General features: G+C 37.1%; 1 protein-coding gene across 1 annotated transcript in view; it reads left to right on the forward strand.

Annotated features, from left to right (window-relative positions):
- The window catches only part of LOC103181162 (serine-rich coiled-coil domain-containing protein 2), a 164084-nt gene that overhangs the window by 25119 nt on the left and 121398 nt on the right, over positions 1-17567 (forward strand). The window contains exon 4 of the mRNA XM_042336760.1: positions 6686-6776. Coding sequence (XP_042192694.1) covers positions 6686-6776 — 91 coding nt within the window. The remainder of the gene's footprint in view (positions 1-6685; positions 6777-17567) is intronic.

Below are 17567 nucleotides of genomic sequence, written 5' to 3' on the forward strand. Positions count from 1 at the left end.
AAGGGAAGGTTTCTTCATGGTGGGAGTGATAGTAGCTGTTTTGAGGGGGGGAAGGAACAGTGCCAGATGATAGGGAGAGTTTGCTGATGTTGGCGAGTAGTGGGGCAAGGAGATGGAGCTGGGATTTAAGGAGAGGGGTAGGCTTGGCGTCCAGGGAGCAGGTGGTGAGCTTCATGGAGGAGATGGTGGTGATGACAGAGGAAGGGGTGACAGGTTCAAAGGTGTGAAAGGAGGGATGGGTAGTGGTAGGAGTGTGGGGGGTGGTGGGGGGTGCTGGGTGGTAAGGAGTGGGTGGAAGTTGGGAGGGCAGTGGCAGCTGAGTGGATTCCCTCAATTTTGTAGTCGAAGTCCAGCATTTCCTCACAGTGGGAGTCGGAGGAAAGAATCTGCAAGGCATGGCGGGGAGGGCGGAGGAGCCGGTTGATGGTGGAGAACAGGAGCCTGGGGTTGCCCTTCGCCTTCAGGATTAACCTGGAGTAGAAGGATGATTTGACCGAGGCGAGAAGAGAGGTAGGTTTTGATGTGTTCCAGCCAGATGTGCCAGTGGAACGTTAGGCGGGATTTGAGCCAAGTGCGTTCGCCAGCCTGTACCTGGCCCTTGAGCGAGCGGCCTTGGCTGGTGAACCAGGGTGAGGATCAGGAATAGGAGGCAGTTTGGGAAGTAAGGGGGGCAAGGGTGTCGAGTGTGGTGGTGAGGCTGCTGTGGAGGAGAGTAAACGCAGAGGAAGGGTTGGTGCGGGAGGAGGAGATCAGAGGACTCCAGGGCAACAGAGAGGGATTGCGGGGAGATCTTCCACAGGCGATAGAAGATGGTGGTAGGTTTGGAGGCAGTGGTGAGAGGGATATAGGAGTTGAGGAAGATGAAATGGTGGTCAGAGATGGCCTCGTCGATGATGGTGACATCCGAGACACTGAGACCCCAGGTGACCACCAGGTTGAGTGGGTGGCCGTGAACATGGGTAGCAGAGTGGATGTGAAAGGAGAGGTTGAGAGAGGAGAGGAGAGAGGAGAAGTTTTAGGAGGTGGAGCAAGAGGGGATGAAGTGGAGGTTGAAGTCGCCTAGGATGATGAGGTCAGAGCAGAGGTAGACTGAAGCTAGAAGGGTGGAGATATCAAAGCTGAAGGTGGGGGGAGGATTTTGGGGGTTGGTAAATTAGGATAATTTTTAGTGAGAGATGGGATGGATGGCAGAGGATAAGGTATTCAAAAGAGGAGAATGAGCCAGTGGAGTAGGGGGATAGGGCAAATGACACCCTGGAGGTGAGGGCCACACCACTGCCACGCTTGAGCATCTGGGGTTAATGAAAGCAATGGATGTTTGCAAACTATTGTTTACAATAAACGAACCAGGTGGAAATGCTCATCTGCCATTTGAATGTTGTAAGGATGACTATGACACGTTGGGTAGCAATTTAATCACTTAATTTGTCAGCATTGTGCAGGATATTTTATTATTGATCTGAAGTGTTACAGTACATTACTAGCTATTGGTAGCAGCCATGTACACTTTGATCATTTGCTGCTGAAATTCTTTCTGTGCCCTTTGATGCCTTACTCATCATGAGAGCCAGCTTCTCCATATGCCCCTATTTTAGTAATGAGCTGCTCATGTGGTACTTTATCCAACACTGGAGGCTTCTTGTGCAACCTCCACCAGTGAACTCCTTTTGAATTAGTTGTAAAAGTAAACAACACTTAATTACTTCTGCTCTCTCAAATTCATGTCCCTGTTGCAGCCTGTTAATAGACTTATGTAATATTTGTGATTTTTGTTGGTTGGGTAATGGCTCTGCAGTATCATTGTCTTGTTAAAGATTAAACCTTCAGATTCATACAGATTTCTTGTTATAAATGGATCTAAAACAGTAAGTTTTGGACAGCACAAAATTTAGTGTTTTATTGCTACTACAGTATTTTATCATTAATGGTCAAATAGTAAAAAAATTAAAATATTAAATATTAAAATGCAAGCAATTCTTAATAAAGAGGTTAAAATAATATAAGCTTGCAATGTTATTTATCTAATATAACTTCATATCTAATATCTAAATAAATTCAAGAAGACACTTTATACATGTCATATTAATTAGCAAAATTTATTCTTAGGAAAAATAATGAAGTTAAGTTGCATTATTGTTGAGTGACTGGTGCTTTGTGGTATCTTTCTGCATACCAATAAGAAAGTAGTCATGTTTTCAACTGCTTCAATTCTCTATACAAATGTGTGCAATGATCCTTAGAAGATTTAGTTGTGGCACTTCACTTTAGGGAATGACATTTCAGAGACTACGATTGATAACTAACGAATAGTAAACTCTGCCCAGGGACATTAATTTGAGAGAGCAGAAGTAATTAAGTGTTGTTTACATAAACATTCTTTATCTCTGTGTGAAGCCAGTATGAAGTTAATTAAGGGGCAAACCATGGAGGAAATATGAGTTGATCTGCAGGAGGAGCACCAACAAACTCGTGGACTCGTGGAGTCCTGTAGCTCAGTGGTTCGAGCACTCGCTTTGCAAGTAAGAGACCTGAGTTCAATTCCAGGCAGGGCGAAACCTTGGGCAAGTTTCCTTACTCCACACGCCTAATAATAATCCCTCCAAAACCAAAAACAATAATAAATTGGTCATTTTCAATCTACGACTGTTTGTGGGACATAGCTGTGCGCAATTGGCTGCCGAGTTCGCCCACAAATATACAGTCAATTCACTTTACAGTGTGTTCTGTGAAGCACTTTGGGATGTCCTCCCGACGTGAAAAGCGCTATATCAAATGCAAGGATTATTATTATTAAACTGGGAAAGTGAGTCTTAACCTGCTGAAAGGTAACAGGACTTCACTGCATCCATTATTAAAGTGTCTGCATTGTGTTTATTTTTGTTCTTTCTCATTCTGTAAATCAGATTCACAAAGAAAAAGGGGCATTGTAGGCCAGGACACCAGGGACAATTTCCTTCTTTTTTAGAGGAATGCTGTGGGATCAGACAGATGGTGCCTAGGTTTCACATATCAGTTGAAAGATGTATCTCGAACAATGCAGGACTTTGAGTACCACACTGTATTGGAATGTCAACCTAGACTAAGTTCAAAGTCTTGACATGAGGCTTGAGTTCACAACCTTCTGAATTTGAGATTGAGTGCCAACCACTGCCAAAGGCTAACATGTTCTGCCTTTCATGGCATTGGTTCAGATTATCTGTCCAATCACTTATGGAGCTGGTTTATCTAATGCAGGGGTGGGGACGACAACTAAATTTATATTTATGTAGAAAGAAGAATTTGCTGTTTGGTTCACTATAACTTTGCAGGAACCGATGGTTGAAATAGCACTGAATCAAAATTTTTTATTGTGGCATATGAACATGTGGCAGGATTTAATTTCTTTGTTATTTATAAACATTCAAATCCATTTCAGTAGATGCATTTCTGATAAATGCAAATAATACAAATCATATTTATTTAATCAGAAGTGCAGAGATCTTTCATAGTACACCAGGTTTACAAATCGTGTTAATTTTATATGTAAATGTGATTTAGTTACCCAGCACATAAGCCTGTAACAGAAATATCTGAAGCAGACTCCACAATGCATGAAATCTTCTGGGGCTTAATTTTTTCAGGTTTTAATCATTCTAATAAAAGTTGCAAATCTATATTTACCACATGAGTGACTTCATCCAGAGAATATGGCCCAACTTTTAGTGTTTTATTAATTTTTTATAATGAATGCCTTTTGGATAAACCAATGGTACCTTGATATATCAGGTACTATGGTGTCTTTCTAATGAATTGTTTGAAGTCAGCAACCTTTCTAGTTCTGACACAAATGTTGCACTTAGTTTATGCTACTTTACATAAACCTGGCTCGTTTATTCTTTTTTTAAAAATCAATTGGGTTCACAATATTAGATATCCTGACTTTCATCAGTTTTTGTGTTGTAATTTTGAGTATTTGAGGTGGTTGATGTTTGCCCTTCATTTTATAACAGTACAATGCTGTTTCCTCCTAATCTCTTTCAGGCAACAAAACCAGGTGCAAAAAGCCTTAACATATTGGATCAGTGCTTGCAACACAGTTGCTTCAGAGCTTATTTGTGTAGTTTTGATGAGGATACTTGTTAAAATAAATATGTCAGGAAGTTGTTTTGCATTTAGTTACTCTGAGTTGCTATTCACATGAAGGGCACTATTGTTGTAAACAAAATATTGTTGGCCACAATCTTTCAATCCTCCTTGGATATGGGAGTAGTCCCGAAGGACTGGAGGGTTGCAAATGTTACACCCTGTTCAAAAAAGGATAAACCTGGTAACTACAGTCCGGCCAGTCAATCTAACTTTGATGGTGGGGAAACTTTAAGACAGCATAATTGGGGACAAAATTAATTTTTACTTATAATAATAATAATAAATCTTGCATTTGATATAGCGCTTTTCACGTCGGGAGGACTTCTCAAAGCGCTTCACAGAACACACTGCAAAGTGAATTGACTGTATATTTATGGGCGAACGCGGCAGCCAATTGCGCACAGCAATATCCCACAAACAGTTGTAGATTGAAAATGACTAATTTATTATTGTTTTGGTTTTGGAGGGATTATTATTAGGCGTGTGGAGTAAGGAAACTTGCCCAGGGTTTCGCCCTGCCTGGAATTGAACTCAGGTCTCTTACTTGCAAAGCGAGTGCTCTAACCACTGAGCTACAGGACTCCACTACTTAGAAAAGCATGCTAATTAATGACAGTCAACACGGATTTGTTAAAGGCAAATCGTGTCTGACAAAATTAATTGAGGTCTTTGTTGATAACTGAGAGGATTGATGAAGGTAGTGCAGTTGATGTAGTGTATATAATCCCTTCCAAAGAAAAATAATAATAATTTAGTCACTCAATCCATGACTGTTTGTGGGACACTGCTATGTGAACTGAAAATTATCCAAATGTCAGTTGAGATAACTAAAGTGAACATGAGAAGGGGCAAAACACAATAAAAATGCAGAATGCGTTTTTGAGCATGAAAGGAAACTTAAATCAATGGATTGAATAGTTGGACAATTATATACAATATATGAACCTTTATGTGATAGGTTGGGGATCAAAAATTATTGGAGAATCAGAAAAATAAATGTCACAGTAGGTGAATGAAGATTGTAAAGATTTCAGATACAATATGTAGAGCCTAATAAATGTGCATTATGCAGAAACTCAATTAAATGTCTCCAGGGATCTCGACTGAGGAATGTGTACTTTGCACCATTATGCAGCAATCTTAACAGTCTGATATTAAGTTGATTCCCTCTGTTGATTTTTCTTTGGCTCTCATTCCATGAATTGTTCCTCAGAACAAGATTGATTTATGATGCATGGAAAGAACAGGTGATTGGGATTTGAAGATTTTGTGAATGAGGTAGCACCATTTTACGCTTGATGGGCCAAGTAGCAAAAATACAGATTGTGTATTTGACTACTAAACTGTAATTTTTATTATTCCATGAAATGTATAGAGCGTTTTTTTTTGACTGATTAATGACAGTCACCCCTTTCTCTGAATGACATGTTTGATTATGTACATGCAACCTCAATTATATTTATGGATTGTATTGCTCTAATAACCCAGTTTCTTCTAGGTCATGCTTACTAAAATTTCTTTTTGCTTGTGTTAGAACTACTCTATGAAAGAAAATAATGATTTCCATTTATAAATCAATTCCTATTATTTGTGTTGTTTTATCTGCATGGGTTGTATTTCATAATTATTGACGATAGTTTTTATTTAAATGTGCCACAGATACTTCTATCAAAATATTTTTGTTCCCATTCTATATAATAGTTATAATAATAATCCTTGCATTTGATATAGCGCTTTTCACATCTTCTAGACGTCACAAAGCGCTTGACAGAATATACTGTGAAGTGAATTGACGGTATATTTGTGGGTGAAACGCAGCAGCTAATTTTGCACAGCAGTATCCTACAAACAGTTATGGATTGAGTGACCAAATAATTTTTTTTTTTAAATATTATTATCCCGGAAAAGCGATCCGACAATTTGACTAATAATTGGGTTACTACTTACTGCTAGATAAACAGAGTCATGTGGAGTAAGGAAATTTGCCCAACATTTCGCCCTTCCGGGAATAGAACCCAGGTCTCTCGCTTGCGAGGCGAGTGCTCTAACCACTGAACTACAAAAATATAATCCGTATCTATGGAAATACTGGCAATCATTCTATCCAAATGTTTTCATTCCCATTTCAAAAGCTTTATCTTTGTTCATGCCCTCCCATAAAGTACAGTAATCAAGTCAGCAGGATTTGACGGTCCAGTAATGAACAGCTTCACAGTGGTTCATGTTAGTCAGTTGTCCTGCCAGAAACTATGTTCAAGTAGAATGAGATCACTAGACAATTTGTGCTTTGCACTTACTTACCCCAAGAAGCTTACAATTGATGATACAATTTGAATATTTAAATTACATTTTACTGTTGAAATTGGATTTGTGATACTTTCTGACCTTTCCATATAAGCTCATGTCTCCTGAAGCCAACTAATAATTAACTTACAATTAATAGTGCACGTGACATTTGAACTTTTTTTTTAAGAGGCCAAGTCTATCTTTTTAATTGAGAGGTAAGCTGACTTTTCATGCACATTTTAAATGATGTCTCTTTGTTTTCCTCTTCATGTAGGATATTCTGAATAACCTTGACTCCTGTGACCTGGATGAGGATGACCTCATGTTGGATATTGACTTGCCTGAGGATTTTCCTTGCAAAATGGGTAAGTCTCTCATTCTTCTTTGGAAAGGTTATATTATTTTTCCTGGGGATTCCAAGTGTATACCTACCAGAAAAGATGTCTTTATTTAATCGGTAATGTTAAGCATTTAATGCATAATGTGACCTTTATTGTTTCCATAACTGCTTGGATGGTAGTTTGTGTGACGGCATGTTTAGCACACATTCACAATGTGTGGAAATAATGGAAAATCTCATTACAAATGCATATCCTCAAAATACACAAGTTATATCATGTGGAGCATCACATGAGCATTTTGAATGAATAAAATTATACATTCTGTTCTATCGATGTTTGCTTTTTCTATGCAACTGCTACAGGCAGATTATCAGCATGTTAAAAGGCCTGAAGTAGGAATGATATGAAATGCCAGATTTGATAGTGAATGCGATAGTTACTAGTCCTGTAGCTCAGTGGTTTGAGCACTGGCTTTGCAAGCGAGAGACCTGAATTCAATTCCAGGCATGGCAAAACCTTGGGCAAGTTTCCTTACTCCACACGCCTAATACTAATCCCTCCAAAAAACAAAACAATAATAAATTGGTCATTTTCAATCTACGACAGTTTGTGGGACATTGCTGTGCGCAATTGGCTGCCGCGTTCACAAACAAATATACAGTCAATTCACTTTACAGCGTGTTCTGTGAAGCGCTTTGGGAAGTCCTCCCAACATGAAAAGCGCTATATCAAATGCAAGGATTATTATTATTATCAACTAATTTCTCAATATAGTCCATTATCCACATTAATTGGATCTCCCCTATTTCTATATGAAAAAAATGCAGATTTTGTGCATGGTCATGCACTTTCTCGCTCATTTGCGTGCGTGTGTTTGAAATGTGACATCAGAGTATGGGTATAACATTTCAGGAGTTTGTATTTCTGTAGATGTTGGATCTTCTGTGGAGGTTGGAGCAATGCAAAGTTTTCCATTGAAATGAAAAAATGTTTAAGCTGAGTATTCTGGCCGGGTGGCTGAAACTCACGATTATTTTCAAAAATAAGCATCAACTATTCTGCATATTCAATTTACTTTGATTCTAAACTGCTTTAAATTAAAGTTTTGTTAACTGAAATATATCTATCTTGAATTGTTTACACTTTTTCTTCTTAACATTGGCTTTTACATTTGAGAAGAAAAAGATTTGTGTGGGCATACAACCATCTACTTGTCCTTTGGGACGGCAGTGACTTTGTATATCAATATAATCAGGTCCATGAAAAAGATGCAATACAAAATTACATTTGTATAGCATCTTTCACGTTAGGAGGACTTCCCAAGGCGCTGGACAGTCAGGGATTTGGACCCGAGCAGAGGGATTGGGATCAGGGAGGGTGAAGGGCGGACAAAATTTTATATTAAGAGCTTTATAGATGTGTTAACAGTTTATCTCACCATCTTATCATATTTTGCTGCTACATACTTGATCATGTAATCGGTCTCCTTTGGGGCACTGAATAACCATTTCATTGAAAGTGTTAAAAATAACTTTTATGCCTTTACTATATCAGCTTTGCAGTCATTTCATGTTTCCTTCCATTAACATGATATTCTTTATGAACGTACCTCACAGCAGGACTGTGTGTTTCTGATCATCTTTGGGCCTGTCTCTTTGCTTTCTGTGATTAGCAATCTCATTTAAATGTTTTATATTTTCAGTTGAGAACTCTTTGCCAACCTTTTGTTCATTTCAGTTTCCTGTAGACAAAGCTGAGTTTCGTGCTTAGATTTTAATGAAGGTTTGATTGAGATGGACGGACTGTGTTGAGCTGTTTGACCTCTGTAATGAATGACATGATAATGTAACACACACTGCCTTTGCCATGTGTTCAGACTTGTGGATATAATAGCCTTCAGTTTGATGCTGCACTGGAAAATAAAAAGTTATTCATTAACTGCTTCACTTTCAAACCACTCTTACTTTCAAATTACATTATCTCCTGGCCACTTCCCTACCTCTCCAATCTGCTCACACCCCACCCCACTACCCGCGGTCTTCGCTCAGCTGGCTCAGGTCTTCTGCATGTCCGCTGCCCCCTCCATTGTCTGCGTGGACAACCCTCATTCCCTAGTGGAACGTGTTTCGGTCTAATTTGGTTAATGGGGGAGAGCAGGCCTACTATCGCTCACCAATAAAAAATAAAATCCCAGTTCACCATATCGCAGGTTTCCGATGGCTCTTGAGGTGTCACTTCGAGGCGTTCAATGGCTTCTTTTCACAGGCAGACGAGAAAAAATTAGTGGCTTAGTGTTGTCTTGTGGTTATAGAATACAATATCTATAATAATACCTATATGAGTATGTTATGTCAAATTCCATTAGTTACTTAGAATCTCCAAGTGACATTATTTCTGTTAGCAAGTGTTAGTTAGTAAGTGCTGGTTTCAGAATGATACTAAAAAGCAATATTGTTGCAGTTGCATGGATTGAATTTATCTTGCAGGAAGTAACATCATGGTGGCAGAGTTAAGTGAATGGCAGATTAAGTAAATGGTTGCGTTTAAATAACAAGATTATTTATTAATAATAAAATGAACAAATTTGGAACAGAAATGAATGGTTTGCTACAAAATGTTATAGAAAGTGTCAAATGGGTGGAAACATTTAATAGCATAGAATAGTAGCTGGGTACTTTCTGTCGCTAAAAAACAATGCAATGCATCTCCAGGATGTTTGATCCAGGATTCATGAATAATTTAACTGAAATAGTTTTCCACAGCCATTGCACAACACTTGTTTCTCACCTTAATGAGCTTGCAAAAAACCTTTCGTAGACTTAATTTTTGTGTGGGGGGGTAGGGGTAATGTAAATTCTCCTAGCCCTTCTTGATCTTAGCAATGATCCTCCAGTTCTTAAACTTTTTAGAAGTTTTTTTTTTAAAAAATAGGCTTTGAGCTCACTGATTATAGTTTCACCTTAGACCTTGGCTTCCTGTTCAATTATTAAAAAAATGTGAAAATGTAATTGGAAATTTTGATGTTCAATGAGCACGCAAGTGACTATAGGAGTTGAACAGTGCATTATATTAAGTTCTGAATTCATAGCTTTAAATTTTTGTGTTTGTAACTTAATACAGACTCTCCGGGGAGTTTTATTCATAATGAATAGGCCAGGACTGTATTTATGTTGCAAGGTCTCGAAGATCAATGAAGTCATTTTTGTGTGCAGCTTTTTGACATTGAGTCAGATCATGCACAAAAGGAAGATTTATAATTACAAGAAAGTTCCTGCTGGCAATGATGACAATAACCGAATCTTTTTATTCAATAAGATTTTTGAATGTTCAGATTGGGGTCAGATGATATACACTGCTGAGAGAGCTTTGGAAAAGATTTTGTGCCAGATTCCATTGTTAAACAAATGACATGGGTGAGAATGAACACTGGAATACATTTGACTCTTTAAAATCAAATCATTATTGATTGCATTGCTTTTAATTTCAGCAAGCATTTTGATTTGTTGAATTGTACTTTTCATGTTGGAACATGGACATTTGGGTTCCATTAGTCTCTTATTGATGGTTATTGACAGATGAGGAAATGTGAAGGGCACTATATAAATGCAGGGTGTTGTCTCAATGCTCCTTGACATTTTCCCTTGAGGCAGCAGTGAACAATTGAGTTATTTCCCGCTGCATATGTTTCATCAAATCCATTTCAATTAAATATTTATAAAATAATCTACTGTAAATGCTGAAAGAAAACTACTACTTTACCAACATTGTCATTGTATTTCATTTTGTACTGCAAACAAACCCGATTTATATTATCCTAATTCTGTCCAGATAATATGTAATACCACAAATGGATCATGTCATTTGCTACTTAAAATTATAGCTTAATATTTGACATTCAAGAAATGACTATAAATAATGGTTCTAGGACTAAATCTAAGGGTGTGAAGATGGTTCTCATATAATACTTGCATGATGTTGAATGCTCTTGGAAGCTTTGTAAGCCAGAACAGGAGATTGGAATTTGGAACAAAAGATGGCAAAAAAATTAGCTAAAAGATGCAATAGAGGGAGAATTTTTGAAGTGAATTACTATTTTTAGAATTTTAAAATAGCAAGTATTTAGTTCTTTTGCAACCCACTAAAAATCGTTTAGACCTAATTTTCCTCACATGCATCCTCGAATGCATCTGCAATGCTATTTTTAGCTATCTTCAAATACCGTTTTATGATTCCTGTTCCTCACACCTTTTCATTAACATACAGTTTAATGAAGTGTAAAGTATAAATGACCCTTCCATTTGTTAATTGCTTTAAGACCAGAAGCAAAGTCACTTTGCTTCCAGCAACCCAAATTTCGCATTTTGGTTTCACACCCACCCTAAGTTATTTCAATTTATTGCAAGATTAACACCTCTGAATTGGCAGATTCCAGTTATAAAATCTCTGAAATACAAGATCTCGGACTTTGCATAAGCTATGTTAAATGTTATGGTCCTGACTGATGCGACTTATGTGAGTTTTACTGCATGACTTTCGCAAAGTACGTTAGCTGCCTGGAGTGACAGCAGAATCATGGTGGGCAAAGTGGCAAAGTCTTGAAAAAGGCCAAGTCATTTTCCTTGCAGTGGTAAAAGGCATATTAGTACAGGGTAGACAACAATATGGCGAGCCTTTTACAATGTTGATGAACTTGGATCTTTTTCTCTCTATGAATTCTATCTCTATACTATATATTCAGTTTGGATTTTTTAGGTGATGTAGGTATAATTCATTTATTACACAAAAACTGTGAAATTGAAATGTACTGAAATGATACTTTAATATACAATAAGAAAGCATGCAAGCTTATTAGGATGGCCATTCTGACCAATGATCCTGTTAGGTAAGTATCTACAAACTTTGGGACTGAAAATAGAATAGTTACGTTTTAAAGTGGCTCTGCAGCTAAAGACGTTGAGCTTTTTATGCCCAGTCAGAAGAACACTCGTGCCTCTCAGTCAAATGGTTGTGGGTTTTTGTTTATAAAATGCTATTATTTGAAGGAAAAGATAGCATGAGCTACATAGAGAGTGAGATGTGATGCAGTCCTGCACATTTCAGTTATATATCGCAATTCAGAACATAAAAGTGGAGGCCAGATATGTTTTCATGTGGGGGGTTGGGGGGAATGGAGATGAATGTGCGAGTAATCCCTTGGCTGCTATCTCCTGTCGACTTACATGGTAGAGAGCTGTCAACTGTCCTTTGTGTCATAAGTGGTGTACTATCTTGAGAGAAAAGAGAAATCGGGAGCAACATTCTGGCAAAAGCACTGGAATATATTAATGTTTCTCTCTTTGAGAAGAGGTTTACTTCCTGTGCTCACAGTCTTTCACTGTGTTTGACTGTTCCTTTTGATGGAAATAGAAATCCTCTTCCAGCTGTGCTGAATGAATTATCTGTCATGGTTGTTGTCGGTGGGATTAGAGCCAGTTCTACCTTTTAACACATCATCATAACCTTATTCATCTCTTACTCTTTCACTGTGGCTAATAAAATAGGCCACATGATAAAAGAGCTTCATTTTGCTTTTTCATCTCAAAACAAGTGATATTTTGTTTTAAATATATGAAGTATTACCATTCTAATTCTGTTTTCACAATTTATTAAATATTAGACTGGCTTTTCCCTGAGTAGTACTGCAATGCAGCATACAATAGTAAATGTTCTCAATGAATCATGGTTGACAGTCAAAGGTTCCACTGTCCCATGCAGCACGATGATTTAGGTACTCTTGTCAGACAATGCAGAATGCAAAAGTCTGGCAGGAAGGTTCATTAACTCCCTGCTCAGTATTACTGCAGTCCGAACATTCCTGTCACACAAAACATGAGGAAATAGCTCTTGCTGACAAAATGGTATGCAGTATGAAGAGGGATTTTTTTTAGAAGAAAAATAAATTATGTGCCTTTAGCTTTGGACAACAATGTAAGTCGTCTATTAAGCGTCTGTGAGGGCTGCCGGCTGTCCATCATGTAGGACTGAGCAAATCTGCTGTGACTAAGTACACCAGAGCAACAGTTAGTTGCCTTTTAGAAACTCTTGTCACAGATCCATTTAGTACATATTTATTAGGAAATAGTTCATTGCATCAGTGGATCTACCTGTTCATGATTTCCTTTGAAATGCAGTGATTATTTGAGAGGCCATTTTTAAAATCAGTTGACATTTTATTAAAATATGTTGGACGGCAGTCTCCTTGACAACCTGTATGTTGTATCAGTACTATGGATGAAGAAGATAGATATCAGGTTTCATCCGTAGTTGTGCTAAGTTATTTGATATAGTATTAGCTGATTGTACAGGGAATATATGTATTCTTCAGCTTTACAGGCCTAGAGAGAAGAAACAAATCAACCAGAGTTCTGCTCTTGGTTGTTACTTGTGATCTTGCTAGAATTTGTGGAGGAATGTGCAGGGTTTGCTTCACCCATGATTGACTAGCCTGCCAAAATGATCCATTAAGGATCTATTAAAAATAGCCCCTTGGATAAGGCCATGAGCAACTATTGAACCATATCTCCATTTGAGTCACTGTCATAAGCAGAGTAGGGAAATGGAGCTTGAGGAGAAAAAAAACTTCAATGAATTGAAGCATTGCATTAATATCAGTGCAGCAAATTGATTGCTTCAAAGAATAAGCAAATGGATCTTAGAATATATTCCCATTATGTCTAAGAAAGTAAACATTTGTGTTCTGGTCACAAGATATCACTTAAAATTCAAACAAACATTTGGATGACAAGGTTCTTCTGCCCATTTAATTTGATTGTTCCAGAATGCACCCGCCCCCCCCTTGATTCGAGCATCAAACGGTTTGTTAAATGTGTCCAGTGTCAACCAACTGAACCAGCCTTCCTCGTAACCCATTCCAGTTGTTCTTTACCCTTTGTGTAAATAAATACTGCCTGATGTCTATCCTAAAATTGTCCTGTGCAACTTTGAGTCTGCAGCCCTCCTGTTCTGTTGCTTTGAAGTGACTCAAAGTGCAGTAGAGCTGCATTATAACACAGTAGATGGGAGATCCGTCCAGCCAGCATTAATCGGATCAGGTCACTGGCCATTATTTCTGCATTCACTGCATAAATCTCTGCGATATACACATTAATTTTTTTGCTGTGTTTGTTTGTCCAATGGGGCAAGTAGAATATGGTGCAATTTTATATAGCATTACAGATATTAATATGTAGGCTTAGCAACAATGATCTTGCATTGTGGGAGATACAAAAAGGAAAGCAGATGAATAATTAAGTATAATTAACATTTGTAATAGAAAGACAGAGAGTGTACATTAATAGTTTCACATTTCCTTGTAAAGTGCTGGTTGTGACCCTAATTTCATTACTATTGCAAATTGACATATTAGTATTCAGAAGAATAAAGGCAATTTAGAATAAACCAGAAAAAGAACTGGATTATTAGTTAAATCTGATTTCTACTAATGGTGTGATGAACTGTGGGCAGACAAAGTGTAATTTTAGGCAAATAAAACATTGAATTTGACATGTTTTAGCAACCATGTCTTAACAGAAAAAATGTTCATTTTATTTCGACTTGAAATACATTTAAAATACACTATGATTAGAAAGAAAAAGAATTATGGATGAGAAACATTAGAAAGAAACTCAAATGATATGAGTTGGTATTTTCCAGAATTTTAGAAATAACTGGTATGTTTAAACAAAAATCTATTTTGTTCAAACAGACTTATTAATACCATTTGCAGCTTTGTTTTTGCACTTATGGGTAATATCATATTACAAATATGATGCTGATGTGCAGACTAGCATTATTTACAAAGTGGCTTAAGGAAGAACTGCCAAACTATACTCATTCAAATTAGTATGCAAAGGGCAGTAAAGCCTACTATTTACATAGCATAATTTATTCAGCATTTTCATATTAGGAGAAAATTGCACATGGTCGGAAGGGCATTATATGAACGGTAGTTATTAAGAGGATTAGTGGGTGTGGGGGGAGAGTGAGTTCTTGTTAATTTGCTGCTTTTGGATTTGGACCAGGACAATCAATGCATCATCGACCCCCAAAATGCAGTATAATGGATTATTTGATTATAACATTAAAATCTACTCTGCAGTTTACCAAATAGTACACGTGTATACAATGTTAACAAAATGATGACCGTTCAAAATAACAAAATCTGATGGTCATTTTATTTTGTCTGCTAACGTTGTTTGCAAACATCATCTCGAAAGCAAGTGTCCACTCTTAAAAGAAGCACATAAAAATTCATCCCATCACTAGAACCCAGAAATTATTAAATCTTTTTGAACTCTGCTTGCTTGCATTCTTTTTAATCATTTAAGAAATAGATGAAGCTGCAGATATATATGAAATTATTCAACAAAATATGTTCAGCCTTTGTGATGATGACTTTAATAAACCATAAATGACGTTATTCAAACTACAAATCAGAATTCTGTCTTCATTACTGGAGCCTGGGAGAACAAATTCAAAAATAATACTTATGTCTGAAGACCTGTATCTTGCAGAAACTCATCACGTCTCCAACCAAACTATTGAAGGTTCAACATATGTGGTTTTGCTTTGTCTGAAATAGAGTGTGAGCGCTCTGGGATGCTCCATGTGTAAATGCAAGTTGTTGTTGTGGGTTTCCTTTCCGGAGGAACACAAGCACATCATGCTGGCCAAATGCTGAGGAGTTTAGACTGGATTTACATACAGCTTGATGCTGCAATGGAGTATTCTGGAAGGTTGTGATTAAATAAGCAATAGATATTCTTCATCCCAACCTCTTTTGTGATTCTGTGAAACTGATTCCGCTGAGAGGTTACTGAGCAAAATGTTAGTGTAAATGGAGCCTTCTCTCTCTGCAGTTGATTCCCTTTATTTAAACCATACTTAAGTCCTGGACTTGACAAATAGCTCAAAGGAAAACCTTGTCTTCCATGTTCAGGAACTCTAATCAATGAAAGAAACCTGTCCACCTGGGATGAACATTTTGAATCCTTAACTAATGCAAATCACTGTGAAGCAGAGCAAAGGTATTGATGTATTTGTATTGTATAAAAATATTTATTTGGAAATAATTGCTATGGGTTTGGGTTTGCAGTGATTGTGTAATGCCAGTTGTATTGCTGGTTAGGTTTTTCTTTTGAAAATAGGTTTTTGGTTTTCATATTGCAGAGGTTAAAAGATAAGGCAGAATTCTCACTATTATTTGTTAGTGAGACATGTAAATGTTAATTCAAGAAGGAACAAAAATCAAAAGATTCTGTAAATAGAGTTGGGAGTAATGGAGAATGAGTGACATAAACAGAACAACAGATTTGGGGAGAAACTGAGTCAAATGAAGAGTGGCAGATACAATGGCATGTGCCTGAGTCTAAAAGAAAAAGTAATGGAGTTTGTGAACAATAGAATGGAAGATTGATTGACACAAAGAATAGAAAATAGCAGGAGAAATGAAGATGAAGATTAACATAGTCAAGAATTTGGGATATTTTCGTTCTCTTCGGTTTGCTCTGAACTTGTTCAGTCAAACATTTTGGGGGGGAGGGGAAAATGGGAAATCGATTAAATGGTTGGAAAAAGTAGCAATTGCCCCTCAGTTGGCATATACAATGAAGGAATTATCACATAGCAAGGAAGAAACCTATACACTGAAATGAACCATCGCTGAATTGTTTGCTCTATTCTGCAGTATATATAATGACACTCAGTCTTTTTCCAAAATTCCCAGAATGAACTATTTTGCAGTAATGGTTCTTTGTTCCATTTAAAATAGTAAATCAGTTAGGCCTCAGCAGAGATTTGAATTGACTATAGTACCAAATAATGCAATGATAAAAATAAGTACAAATAAAAATAAAGATCTTTATTTCTACAAAATACAGTTTTCATGTTATTATATTTTAGTGATGTATGGAATTTTTCCAGGACATGTAGGGTTTGAAACTCAATGGGAGGCTAAGAAGGACCCCAGGCAGTAAGTTGAAACATTTTATAAAATGTTTTCATCCAATGCTGAAAATGTAGCCAAATTCAATGCATACAAATCCTCCATGGGGCAAGAAAAAATTATATACATCTATTCTGTAAGGATTTTAGTTTAGAATATTCTGTTTATTTTCTTATTAACATCAATACCTTCAGAACAGAATGCAAGAAGAATGTTTCTATGTTAATATTATCAGACCAATAAGTTTACCATTCCTTTGTGTATGTACCCACAAACAACCCGATGACCTGGAAGCCAGCCTTTTTTTTGTGCTATTTGCGTATAAGACAGGACCCGAGATAATTGACTCAGATGCCTGTGTTATAATAACAATAATAATAATCCTTTGATATAGTGCTTTTCATGTCTTCTAGACGTCTCAAAGTGCTTCACAGAATACACTGTAAAGTGAATTGACTGTGTTTTGTGGGCAAAACGCGGCAGCCAATTGCGCACAACAGTGTCCCACAAACAATTGTGGATTGAGTGACCAAATTATTGTTTTTTTTCTTGAGGGATTACTATCAGGCTGTATTGCAGATTGTCCTATACTAATTAAACTGAGAACAAATATTAGAGAGTGACTACATGGTAGTAATATGGTCAGTGATCTCTGTTAGTACAAACTGTAATGGAAACTTGAAATCATTCTATAATAATTGTTTTTCATTATCTAAACATTTTGTTAAGTTTTCGATGAGTTGTTGATTCTCCTTCATGCTGAAGGATATTAACACTGCTTCACTTTAAAAAAAATGGATTTATTCCTTCCAGAAGTAAATAGCCAGGGTTAC

Source organism: Callorhinchus milii, unplaced genomic scaffold (genome assembly GCF_018977255.1).
Source record: "Callorhinchus milii isolate IMCB2004 unplaced genomic scaffold, IMCB_Cmil_1.0 Scaffold7, whole genome shotgun sequence".
Lineage (NCBI taxonomy): Eukaryota > Metazoa > Chordata > Chondrichthyes > Chimaeriformes > Callorhinchidae > Callorhinchus > Callorhinchus milii.